The sequence below is a fragment of the Malaclemys terrapin genome, chromosome 2 (assembly GCF_027887155.1).
Source record: "Malaclemys terrapin pileata isolate rMalTer1 chromosome 2, rMalTer1.hap1, whole genome shotgun sequence".
NCBI lineage: Eukaryota > Metazoa > Chordata > Testudines > Emydidae > Malaclemys > Malaclemys terrapin.
This window is the reverse complement of record NC_071506.1, coordinates 118,381,115-118,394,097: the sequence shown is the minus strand read 5'-3', so window position 1 is coordinate 118,394,097 and position 12,983 is coordinate 118,381,115. Positions and strand designations below refer to the sequence as shown.

Here is a 12,983-nt window from a genome sequence, read left to right as displayed (position 1 = left end):
TGGTAATCCACCTCCCCAAGAGGCAGTAGCTAAGTTGTTCTTCCCTCTGTCTACTGCTGTCTAAACTGGGGGCTAGGTTGGTACAGCTACATCTCTCAGGCGTGTGGATTTTTCACACCCGAGAGATGTACTATTCGGATGTACAATCCTAGTGTAAACCAGGGCAGTCTCATCTAAGATGCAGTCACCCACTGCCATACAGGTTCTTCAAATCTACAGGAAAGCAATCCAAGAATCTCTAGCAGCATCACACTCACTTTTACTTTAAATAGGGTTTTTTTAAATTGCTGCCTGTTTTAATGTAAAGGAGTCTCTATTTGCATTTTAGTTGTGTGTTAATTGTAATTTAACTAAACTTGAGATTTTGGTTGAAGCTGTTAGTTTTCAAGAAACATTTGACTGCAGGTAGATACAGCTGTTTAGTACTGAAGGCCAGTGATTTTTACTGTAATTTTCTCACACCAATCAAGGCACTGAAGTTTAAGAAGTTCTCTTTGCTGGGATGGAGTGACGGTGGGATTACAGCTCTCATAGCAGCTGCAAAACATCCAACCCTTATCCACAAGTTAGTTGTTTGGGGAGCAAACGCCACTGTCACTCAGGAGGATCTGAAGCTTTACAATGGTAAGTATTAATTGCATGAATGGAGAAATGTCTGATGACAAATAACTCAGTCTTTTCTTGTATCATACTAAGGTCTCTTCAGTTATCTTTGTATTGATCCTTTAAAATAACACCCCCCACCCACCCCCCCAAAAAAAAAAACCACCTTAGGTGCAATAAAACAGAATAAGGAATAAGGAAAAACTTTCCTTAGGAACAACAGCAAATTTTTTTTAAAGTGTGTAATATCTAGTATTCTAGCATATAATGAGCAAGAACTTTTCCCCTCCTGAGGTCAGAATACACAATCAGAAAATAAAAAAGTACATTTGTGTGCAGGAAAAAATGAATCACCCATGTTTCCTTTCCTGCTTTAATTCCCTTGAAATTCTTTGCTCTATTGACAAAAAAAAAAAAGGCTTTGTAAAGTAAAGAGACCCTGGATTTCGGATTTCTGGCCAACTGCAATTTTTCCAGCAAAACAAAGGCTGAAAAACAAAGAAAGAAACTTAGCATGCAGAAAAAAAATCTGATTTCAGTGACCTAAGAAATGTCTGGGAAAATTATTTTTCTTCTAGAAATTGCATATTGCTATTTATTGTAAATTATTCATAATTTGCTTTGTATCCAAATTTGATGCTGTTCTGGTTATGAAACTCCAATGGGCAGACAGAGCCATTTCTTAGTTTAGAATCAAGGGCACATTTCTCCAGGTATATAGAAAAATCTGTTCCTACTAAGACAGCTATTTTTTATTTTTTATTTTATTTTATTTTATTTTGGAAAAAAGAGGAGTTAGGTTGGTCAAAAAAGATTTGAAGAGAGGAGGCTGTACACACATTGTTTGCCTTAAGCAAAGAGCTCACATGAATAAGTACTTCTCAGATAATATATGTTCTACATTTCATTTGAAAGTCAAATACTTAGTTACAATTACTGTTAATGAAGCTCCTGCCATTTTGTTGAAAAGGGACATCATTTGTGATAGTGGTAAGAGAGCATCCAGTGAAGGGACTATACCAGAACAAAAGCATTTGTGCACAAATGTGAAGCCTTGTGTTTCCAGTATGAAACATAGTTCTGATTATTTAGCCACTATTACAACTGCATAAATACTATTTCACTTTTACATGGTCTCTTATATTGTTGATCTCAAATCTGTGGGCTCAGTCCTGCACCACTGAATTCAATGGTAATTTTATTATGGATTTAACTGGTGCAGGATATGACTATTTGGCACTCCTCTGCAAAATAGCTAATGGCACCAGTGAGCTCAGAAATGCCATTTGAAAAAAAAAAAAAAGGTGAGAAGCATGAAGGGGTGGAAGAGGGTTATCTGGTCTCCAGGCCCTCTCAACTTTTGGCTTCTTTACTAAGACTGCCAACCACAGCAGCAAATAAAATGGTAGATTTTGTGAAGGAGACATCTGTTCAGTAACAACTGGACTGGGATGACCGCTCTCATTTCCCATATATCAGTGAAGAGCTATTATAGAACATCTTTTAGTCACTCCTGCCTTGTGATTGGTCAAACAGGTTGTATTTCATATTATTATTTATTGAACTCTTTAGTCCTTTCCACACTATCAGAAGCCATTTTAAGAGCTCTCTGTTAGCAACTGTCAATGCAGTCTGGTGACTCAGAAGCTTTCAGTTCTCTCTCCTTTTCTGTTGTGATAGCATTCGTCTGCTTCTCTGTAAGGTAGTTGTCACTCTTGGGGACATGTGCTTTATGGGCATTATTGACAGCTGGAGATATACAAAATTTCTAAACCTGTCAAACAGGTGAGTAAAGTAGAATTTCAGAATATTTGTACAGCTTTGCGTAACATGCAGTGAGTCAGCAGGACTCTGCTGAGTAGGCAGGTCTTGGTTTTCCTCTAAGAATGTGGCAAATGTACCATGATGTCAGCTTGCTGGAATGCCTTAGTAAAGACTTCCTGACATTGAACACTGGTGAATAACCATGTGCCAGCTTCAATCCAGAGGCCAGAGCAAAAAGCTGTCCTAGAGCGGGGCATCTATACCCTACCCTTTTTCTATAAAAATAGATATGATTTGAACTTTGACTGCAGATAAACACTCTTCTCCCCCACTCCACCCAAGAGACTGTACATGCTTTGGTGTCTCATCCTGCAAGCTCTCCTCCCTCCCTCCCACTGTAAGCAGCCTTTGTCCACTCCTTGCAAACACAGTAGCAACAATTAATTTGCAACTTGAACTCAGAAAGGACTCTGATGCAGACAATGAAATTAATTTATTTTTTCCCCTTCCACAGATGGTTTTTTAAAAAAAAAATTTAAAAGAATTTTGCATCTGAAATGTACATTTGTAATTAACTCTTAAAATGCACACTCACATATTTATGTGGATGCTATTTGTTTACTGAAAAGGGTCTAATGTATTCAATGCCATTTTACATAGCTATCCGAGATGTTTCAAAATGGAGTGAAAAGATCAGGAAACAAATGGAAGAAATGTACGGACATGAATATTTTGCAAAAACATGTGAGGCCTGGGTGGATGGAATATCTCAGTTTGCTGACAAGCCAGATGGTAAGATTCCTGCAATTGCAGCAGCAGAAAAGCTGCAGATAAAAATCTCTCAACATTGCTTAGTAGCCAACAAAGGAAGAAATAGATGCACACACCGCACAGTATTATGAACCAGCTGACTGACGCTCATGAATACAGCAGACACTTCACAGAATTTAAGTGATAAACAGGAGGAAAGAGCTTTTGGAAATCATTATCTGACCATTGTCTCTGCCTTTGCTTTGCCACAAGCCTAGGTTGACTAAAATATCATTTTTAAATAGATGTAGTTGGATAGTTTCTTAGGTTCATTTTCAATTCTCTTATAATGAGGGAATATTTTCTACTCTAGAGATTATGAGATAGAAACCATAAAACGAATGTTTTTTGGGCTACAGGTAGCAGTAGGTATTGAAAGCAGGGCAGGGAAGTTTGGTTTTCAAAGATTTGTAGTTCAGATTTAACAAAGCATAGTTAAAATAATACAGCCAAAGATAAAGCATCTAAAATAGGTCAGTTATAATTCAGTACCAACCATGTTATTTTTAAGCTTGACTCTTAAAAATCTTTGGGAATAAACTCTTGCTAGAGAGAAGTTTGCAAACAAGATGGGGCCCTAAATGCTAAACAGCAATTTTCTGTTTTATTTCATAGCAAATTTGCTTTTAAATTGCAGAATGCAAATATATACACTACATATGGTGCACAAAAGGCAAAGAGCCCAAGATTCCCTTTTGGGCATTTTCCTTTAGTCCTTATAACCAAAATAGTAAATATCTGACAATGGTTCTGAATAGACAGTAGGCATCAAATGACTGCAAGGAAAGTGTTTCCTTACATTTTACTTCTTCAAATCCAGACAGACTTGTAAGAGAAATGCCAGTCAGCTGATACCATAATTTCTCCCAGTAGGGAGGCATCTTAAGTTGTATTCCAGTCCTCTTGTCATTTTTTTAAAAAACAACACCCCCTTACATAGGGGTAAGCATAAGTCTGGGGCATATATGCAGTGAAACCTTGGCTGACAGTCATAGTCACACATCCTTTAGTGGCCACAATTTTCATCACCTATGAAATTAAGTGTCCCTGGAAAGAGAGACCACCTGGAAACATTTAACAACTAGCTGACTTTCCCAGGTGCTGTAAGTGGACCGAGCATTGGAAGGTGTTGAGCATTCTCAGCTCCCTCTGAAGTCAGCAATAGTTGGCAGCACTCAGCCGTCAACACCCTGCACAATCAGATCCAGTGTACACTAGGTCATCTGTGAAAGGCAGTTAGCTACTTTTGTACTGAGAGCCAGTTATGCATCAAGGTACCAGTGGATGAAATCAAGAAAAGGGACAAATAAAAGCACTAGATTAACTCCAGTTTGAATGAAAGAAAATCATGCATGAATATGACTTAAGTAGAATAGCAAAAACTTGTGCTCAAACACAGCCTGTTTCTTAAAATTTCTCAAGACTATTTGCTATGAATAGGCAGGAAAGCTGATGGCGCAAGCAACTCTTAAAATAAATTATAAATTCACTGAGGTTGGTGACATTTAAGGAGACACTGCATGAGTGGCTTAAAGCTGCAAAACTGAAGAATGTTCCTGCAAAGCGTACCAACTGTGCTAAGGGAGGAAGTACAATCTGGTGATTAAAGCAGAGGACGGTTGGGTCTATTTCCTGACTGTCACCTTGGGCAAGCGACTTCACTTTTCTATACTTGCTGTTCTGAAGCTTAAACAACATTGAAAAGGTGCTTTAAAGATCCTTAGATGAAAAGCACCAAGTGAAAATGATTACTGGGCAATAATTGAAAAAAATAAGGCAATGGGGGGAAGGCAGCATTATTTAAACTAGCAACGAGTGACTTGAGAGCTGGGCCAGCATGAGTATAGACACTTGAACTGGGTTCTAAGGCTGCTGCTATATCTGTGAGGAAAGCCTTGCAAATTGAAAGTAGATTGTTTGATATTCTAGACATTCTCAAATGAAAAAGTTTCTCCCCTCCTTGATTTACCCACAAACTCACCCATGAAAGCAGGAGACAAAGCCAAGAATGGAAAGCTGGCCCAAGAGTGCATAAACTGTATTGCTGGGTAGTAGTATAATGGGAGTGTGTGGAAAGGGGTAGCAGAATGCACATTATTTTATTGTTTACATGAAATTAAGTACAGAAAAAACCTTTGACTGGTTTGGTTAATTCTATATTAGGTGGACACCTATTACAGAGAGAAATGTCCATTATGACCAGATATTACTGTATATTTATATACTTAATTTTTTTTAAACCTACAGTATAAAAATTGTCAGGTAACCTGCAGCTTGATAACCTGGAACAACAGTAGTATAAACATGAGATAGCATAGACCTCAGAGACTGAAGAGATAAATTATAGCTAAGAAATCCATGCATTGTCTAGTTACATGCAGTTAGAACAGGAGTCTCAAATTCAAATGACCATGAGGGCCACATGAGGACTAGTACATTGGCCTGAGGGCCACATTACTGACACCTCCCCCACCCCGCTGCCCTTGGCCCCACCCCTGCCCCGCCTCTTCCCACCCCTTCCCTGCCCCCATTCCAACCCCTTCCGTGAAATCCCCACCCCAACTCTGCCCCCAGGGGGTGCAGGAGAGGTGTGGCAGGGGCTCAGGGCAAGGAGTTGGGGTGTGGGGTGCAGGAGGAGTGAGGGGTACAGCAGGGGGTCAGGGCAGGGGGTTGGTGTGCAAGAGGGGTGCGGGGTGCAGCAGGGGGATCAGGGCAGTGGGTTGGGGTACAAGAGGAGTGCAGGTTGCGCGCGGTTCCCTGTTCCCGGCCAATTGGAGCTGCTGGGGGTGATACCTGAAGCAAAAGCAACACATAGCCCCTCCTTCCCCACATTCCAGCATCTCCCGGAGCGGCTCTAGATAAACACTGGGGGAGCTGCAAGGGGCGCACGGGCTGCAGAAAATAGTGCCCGGGCCACATGGTTGAGACCCCTGAGTTAGAATGTTTAGAAAAGTGGGTGCCATAAATATTTCATGCACTGGCTTTGCTATGTATTGATGGTTCATTAGTCAACAGCTCATCACACAGCAGTAGAAGTATATTATGTATTTCATCTTTGGGAAAAGATGTTTTTTGTACTGATGCTAGGCAGCACACATTTAGCACTTGCTTATACCTCTGTGGTAGGGTGACCACATTGTACATACCCATGGGTGCTAGTGGTAAGAGCTACAATAGAAGTTCCTAGTTTAACAATTTTTTCCATTTTAATCTTCCATATTTTAAAATAAGAACATAACCTTAACCTATGTTTTTCAGGTAACATTTGTCAGCATTTACTGCCTCACATAAAGTGTCCAACATTTATAATACATGGTGGGAAAGACCCTTTGGTACCACAGTTTCACGCTGAATATCTTCACAAGCACATCAAAGGGTCACGGTGAGTCATACCTTCAGCTGCACAGTTTTGAAGCACCTTTTGGGAAGGGAAGAAGTGAACCCACAATATGGAAATGGAAAATCTTTAGGCAGAATTTCTCAGACACTGATTGAGTTGATTCTAAGCATCCCCAGAATGGTACATTGAGAGCAGTGCAGACTACCCTTTTTACATTATAGTACGGTTTTTAAAAAAAGGAGGAAGGAGCTAAAAGGATTAAAAGCTGGCTAACTGATAGGTCTCAAAATGTCTGAGAATGGGGAATTATCAATCGAGCAAATGCATTTCTAGTGCATCCCACAGGGATTGGTTCTCGGCCCTATGCTATGAACATTTTTATCAATAACCTGGAAGAGAACAAAATCACTACTGATAAAGTTTGCAATGACAAGGATTTGGGGGAGTGGTAAATAATGAAAAAGATGGGTCACTGATATAGAGCAGTCTGGGAACAAATAATACCTATTTTAATGTGGCTAAATGTAAAGGTGTACATCTAGGAACAAAGGCAGCAGGTCATACTTACAATATGGGGACTCTATCCTGGGAAGCAGTCACTTTGAAAGAGAGTTGGGAGTGGGGGTGGATAATCAGCTGATAATGAGCTCACAGTGTAACACCATGGTCAAAAGGACTAGTGCTGTCCTTGGATACATAAATAGGCGAATCTTGAATTGAAGTAGAGTATTTTACTTCTGTATTTGGCACTGGTGCAACTGCTGCTGGAATACTATGTCCAGTTCTAGTACCCATAGTTCAAGGAGAATGTTGATAAATTGGAGAAGGTCTAAAGAGCCACAAGAATGATTAAAGGATTAGAAAACATGCCTTATAGTGAAATTGTTTAAGATAAATAGACTCAAGGACCGCAAAGAGAAGGTTAAGGGGTGACTTCATTACACTCTAAGTACATATATGGGGAACAATATTTAATAATGGGCTGTTCAATCTAGCAGAGAAAGGTATAACATGATCCAGTGGCTGGATGTTGAAGCGAGACAAATTTAGACAGTAAATAAAAGGTGTAAATTTTTAACCGTGAGGGTACTTAACCATTGGAATAGTGTTCCAGGGTTATGGTGTGTTCTCCATCACTAGCAATTTTTAAATCAGTACTGGATTTTTTTTAAATAAAAGAATATATGCTCTAGGAATTAATTTTAGGGAAGGTCTGTGGCCTGTGAACTATACACCATGGTGCCTTCTCACCTTGGAATCTATTAATCTAAAAGTAAAACTGTGTAGTTAAGACCACTTCCACCCATCTGAATTACTGCCACTGCACTCCTTGTGCCATATGATATCTAATAGCTATCCCCTTCAGCAGAGCTAACAAAGCACTGAAATACTAGGGCTGGAGCAGAAAGCCTAGTTATATCAAGTAGCACTGAATGCTAATGTCATAGCTGCTCTATCTACACTTTTACTGAGATTTTACTACTGGGCACTGGTCTCATAATAAACATGAAGTGACAGTCAACTATTTTGCTCAAGTGCATCAGTGGTTTTGGCATAATAAACTGTACAGACTACAAATATGTCCAGAGATGTTACTCTCAACCCCTTTACCCAAAATCTTGAAGTAGTGCTCACCTCATCCAGAAACTGTGGCAGTGCATCCTCTTAGCATGTGGAATACAGCTTTTCATTCTCTTCCTAGCTGCAAATAGTCAGCTAGAGCTTCATTTTATTACTATTTTTAACAGACTGTACAAACTAGCAGTAGAGTAGGATTAGGAAAACGGAAGCCATTTTTATGAAGGCAAAACAGGCAAGTTCTGTTTAGTTAGCTGGTTTAACCTCTGTCAAAATGAAAATTAAGAGTTTACTTTACATGCTTCCCTATTCATACAGAATGTATACAGGTTTGCTTCGTTGCAAAATTTAAGAAATACCCAGCCCAACCCATTAGTTACTTAGCTGGTACACTTCGTGTCATGCTGCCCTCACCATGAGTCTCCTCCATCCACTCCAGCATTGCTACTCCCTCCTCTGAAAAAGGGGATCACTTCAACTCATGACCATCACCCTGCTCTTTTCCCTGAAGGCAAGTACTGTAGAGACTATTCCAGTGTTGCCTCATAGGAGGCATCAGTGAGATGTTGTAACATCTCATGCTACCTCTGGAATCTTAACCCTCTACACCTGCTAGTGGAAACCAAGTATCTGGCTTCTGGCAAGTAGCTGACTTAGAGAGTTTCCCAGAGATTCACAATTATAGCTAATCTAACATTTTACCCTGATCCAACACCACTTTGTTTTCCCCAGAGATGGCATTTAGATTTGTAGGCACTAGTGGTAGATTGTCAAGGAGTCAATTTTAAGAATAACTCAGCTAATTATTAAATTGAGGAGCCAGATTCTGACTTTATACCCAAGGAAATCTGGAGTGTTTAAAAAGAAAAAACCTCAGGAGTTGCTTCAAATTTTGCACTTGGTTACCATGGTTATGCAGTGGACCTATGTGTTGTATATACTAGAATATGTTTAGAGTTTACATGATTATCTTTTTTAGGTTGTTTCTGATGCCAGAAGGAAAGCACAATCTACATTTACGCTTTGCAGAAGAATTCAACAAATTAGCAGAAGATTTCCTACGATAATAGAGTTTAACAAATTAAGTGTATGTAAGGTTCTTAGTATATTTAATGATTATATTCCCCCTCTTTGACCCATCCAAGTCGTGTCACTGATTTTATTAGCAGTTTGATTCTCCATTATAAGAAACTGTAAAAGGAAATTGTTTGCATTTATGCCAGTTAGAGGTAGATTAAGATCCTTACTGTATCTTGCTTGGTAAACAAGTAGTGCATGGCAGAGATTAATTTGTCTGTAAAAAAAAGTAACTAGTGAAGCAGCATTAATCTGTCTTTGACTGGATCAAGATTGTTATGTAGCAAGTATTTAACTCCATATCAAGAAGCACTGAATGTGAAGCTAACAAGACTATATATATATAAAAAAAAGATATGCTGGATGAGAAGTGGAGACCTATTTTAAAGAAACAAACCAGGAGACATTATTTTGAACACATGCCTTTATGTGTCTTAAACTAAGATCAAAGCGGTCAATAAACTTGACTTGACAATTATTACATAGATATCTTTAAGGTTACATAATGCTGACAGAGGATAATCAAGTACACGGCAAAGAACATGCTTTATCACCATTATCAGAATTCATTCTGACCACATGCCTGCTTTAGTAGAGTTCCTCTGGTACCAACTGCCTTAAGCCTCATCCTCCTCTCCTTCCTCTTCAAATTCCCCTTGCTCATCAGCAGTAGCATCTTGGTATTGCTGATATTCTGAGACCAGGTCATTCATGTTGCTCTCTGCCTCAGTGAACTCCATCTCATCCATGCCCTCACCAGTGTACCAGTGCAAGAAAGCCTTACGCCGGAACATGGCCGTGAACTGCTCAGAGATTCTCTTGAACAGCTCCTGAATGGCTGTGCTGTTCCCAATGAAAGTGGCAGACATTTTGAGGCCGCGGGGGGGAATGTCACAGACAGCCGTCTTGACGTTATTGGGGATCCATTCGACAAAGTAGCTGCTGTTTTTGTTCTGGACATTGAGCATCTGCTCATCTACCTCCTTCATAGACATCCGGCCACGGAATATTGCTGCCACAGTCAGGTAGCGGCCATGGCGGGGATCACAGGCTGCCATCATGTTTTTAGAATCAAACATCTGCTGTGTTAGCTCTGGCACCGTCAGAGCCCGGTACTGCTGGCTGCCACGGCTAGTTAGCGGGGCAAACCCTGGCATGAAGAAGTGCAGACGGGGGAAAGGCACCATGTTGACTGCCAGCTTGCGGAGATCAGCATTCAGCTGTCCGGGAAACCGGAGGCAGGTTGTCACGCCGCTCATAGTGATGGAGACCAGGTGGTTGAGGTCCCCATAGGTAGGGGTTGTGAGTTTCAGCGTACGGAAGCAAATGTCATACAAGGCTTCGTTATCAATACAGTAGGTTTCATCCGTATTCTCCACCAACTGGTGGACAGAAAGGGTGGCGTTGTAGGGTTCAACCACTGTGTCTGACACCTTCGGAGATGGCATTACACTGAAGGTGTTCATGATACGGTCTGGGTACTCCTCCCTAATTTTGCTGATGAGGAGGGTTCCCATCCCAGACCCTGTGCCACCACCTAGAGAATGGGTCAGCTGGAAACCCTGTAGACAGTCACAGCTTTCCGATTCCTTCCTTACCACATCCAGGACAGAGTCCACTAGCTCAGCTCCCTCTGTATAGTGGCCTTTTGCCCAGTTGTTTCCAGCACCACTTTGACCTGGAAGGTGGAGTGGAAAGATGCTGATTTAGTCACCAGAATATGAAGGAGCAACTCTGTTTAGGATATGGTGTACAAGGCTGAGTGGTTTGAGCATTGACCTGCTAAACCCAGGGTTGAGAGTTCAATCCTGAGGGGGCCATTTAGGGATCTGGGGCAAAAATCTGTCTGGGGATTGGTCCTGCTTTATGCAGGGGGTTGGACTAGATGACCCCCCTGAGGTCCCTTCCAACCCTGATATTCTATGAACACCATTAAATCCTAAGTTATGGACAAAGGGGAATAGTTTTACCGAGCTATATCGATTTACTACAATTAACTATTGTTTATACTGTGATTCCATTTGTGTTTGGACTTTTCAAGTCCGCAAGTTAAGAGCTAAATTATTCCATTTAAGTTTCATGCAAGCAACCCAAAAACATGGAGGGCACACTGAATGTATGCAGTAAGAAACATTAATGTAAGCAGTTCTACAGGGATGTTTCAAATTCATTGTCTCAACACAGGAGCCAAAGGCTACAGTAGCTGCAGCTATACATAATGTTACATACCAAAGACAAAGTTGTCAGGTCTGAAGATTTGGCCAAATGGTCCAGATCTGACAGAGTCCATTGTACCAGGCTCCAAATCGACAAGGATTGCACGGGGTACATACTTATTACCTGCAAAAGGAACAAAAACCAGTATAACAGACTTGCAGTCAGCAGGTTGCTTTGCTCTGAGCCGCCGCAACACAGCTCACTGGAAAGACTGCTGCAGTGACAGAAGGGAAGGAGTATTAAGTAGAGCCATCTTGGAAAGACTCAGAGTCCTCTAACAAAGGGTCAGTGGCCAATAGCAAATTCCTTTACAGTAGCTGTCCCAAATATAATGAACTGTATATCTATACACCTGACTTTTGTTTTGGTTTACTTAGCGAAATTATAACCGTCTGAAGAAATAAGTGGTGTATAATTACCTGCAGCTTCATTATAGTAAACGTTGATCCTTTCTAGCTGCAAAGGACTGTCGCCATGGTAGCTTCCAGTGGGGTCAATGCCATGCTCATCACTGATGACCTCCCAGAACTGAAATAGGGTTTTGAAAAGCGCACTTAATAATTGCATTAGGCTGCCAGGAGCAATCCGACATGCCTGTTGTAGTTCCATGGACCTAGCCCCTGCCGAGGGCCCTAACCAATAACTGCACCTTGATGAGACAAACACCGACAAGGCATTTACCCCCTGTCCCTGAAGCAGTTGAGAACTGGTCGAGTTACAATTATGATGATTAAGTGAGAAGGAATAGCAGGAAACTGCAACATCAGACAGCAAACACATGGCTAGATACATTAACCTAATTGTAACACTTCCAGAACTGCTACCATAGGCTTAAAGAATTACAGTATCTCTAACCAATTGTAGTCTAAGTGATTTAGGTTGCTAGACACTATAAAGGAAATTTCCCCCATTGGGAATCCAGTTAGACACTACAGGAAAGAGCCTACATAGATGTGACACCCTTGAAGCATCTCTGACGCTGCTCAAAGCACGGTTACCTCCCCGTGTAAAGGGGCGAGGCATCTGGCCTGCAGGGAGTTGTCTGCTGCATCAGCGAGGAAATGAGCGCCATTGTGAATTCAGAGCACGGCAGCCAGGCTGTCGTAATACGTTTTCCCCCGCCCGGCCAAGACAATGCCCAGTCTCCCCTTCAGTGCCATTATCGTGCATGGAATGGAGGTGGCGTCTCAACGGGGAACTGAAACAAGTGCTTTGATGCGCCGATTCAAAGGGGCCAGCTGAAATTTATTTTAGGTAAATATGTAATTGTTCCCAAACCTCCAGCAGCACCCCCACTTAGTGACCTCGCCTTTACACCGCAGCAGCATCTGTCCAGCCCCCGCGTGCTGCTGCTGCCCGCTGCCCCCTCCCAGCCACAGGGTGAAGGGCACAACACGCGGAGGCCCGGCCCCGCCCCGCCCGGGTCCCGCTCTTTACCTTGGCTCCGATCTGGTTCCCGCACTGGCCAGCCTGGATGTGCACGATCTCACGCATGGCGCCCGAGTCACACGGCAACAAACACCCTCTGCCTCCGGCTGGTTGTTGCTGCTCCCTAGCTCGTTCTGGCACTTGCAGCAATAAGCTCTGGGCCGCG

General features: G+C 41.7%; 2 protein-coding genes across 3 annotated transcripts in view; one reads left to right on the top strand and one right to left on the bottom strand.

The window, feature by feature from the left end:
* BPHL (biphenyl hydrolase like) overlaps positions 1–9,650 on the top strand; it is a 24,828-nt gene extending 15,178 nt beyond the window's left edge. For both annotated transcript variants that reach the window (XM_054019024.1, XM_054019025.1), the window contains exons 4-7: positions 471–624; positions 3,028–3,159; positions 6,436–6,559; positions 9,075–9,650. In XM_054019024.1, the coding sequence (XP_053874999.1) occupies positions 471–624; positions 3,028–3,159; positions 6,436–6,559; positions 9,075–9,162 (498 nt within the window). In that variant the 3' untranslated portion in view covers positions 9,163–9,650. The remainder of the gene's footprint in view (positions 1–470; positions 625–3,027; positions 3,160–6,435; positions 6,560–9,074) is intronic.
* LOC128832018 (tubulin beta-1 chain-like) lies at positions 9,579–12,983 on the bottom strand. The gene is made up of 4 exons (XM_054019023.1): positions 12,827–12,983; positions 11,809–11,917; positions 11,402–11,512; positions 9,579–10,850 (listed from the first exon to the last, which is right to left on the bottom strand). Exons 1-4 carry the CDS (start codon positions 12,881–12,883, stop codon positions 9,790–9,792), a joined length of 1,338 nt encoding a protein of 445 aa, XP_053874998.1. The 5' UTR covers positions 12,884–12,983; the 3' UTR covers positions 9,579–9,789.

Coding starts and splice junctions, on each gene's coding strand:
- LOC128832018 (XM_054019023.1), bottom strand. CDS start 12,883: ATGCGTGAGATCGTGCACATCCAGGCTGGCCAGTGCGGGAACCAGATC. Junction 11,918..12,826: donor GGAACCAGATCGGAGCCAAG/GTAAAGAGCGGG, acceptor ACCCTATTTCAG/TTCTGGGAGGTCATCAGTGA. Junction 10,851..11,401: donor ACCTGACAACTTTGTCTTTG/GTATGTAACATT, acceptor TCCACCTTCCAG/GTCAAAGTGGTGCTGGAAAC.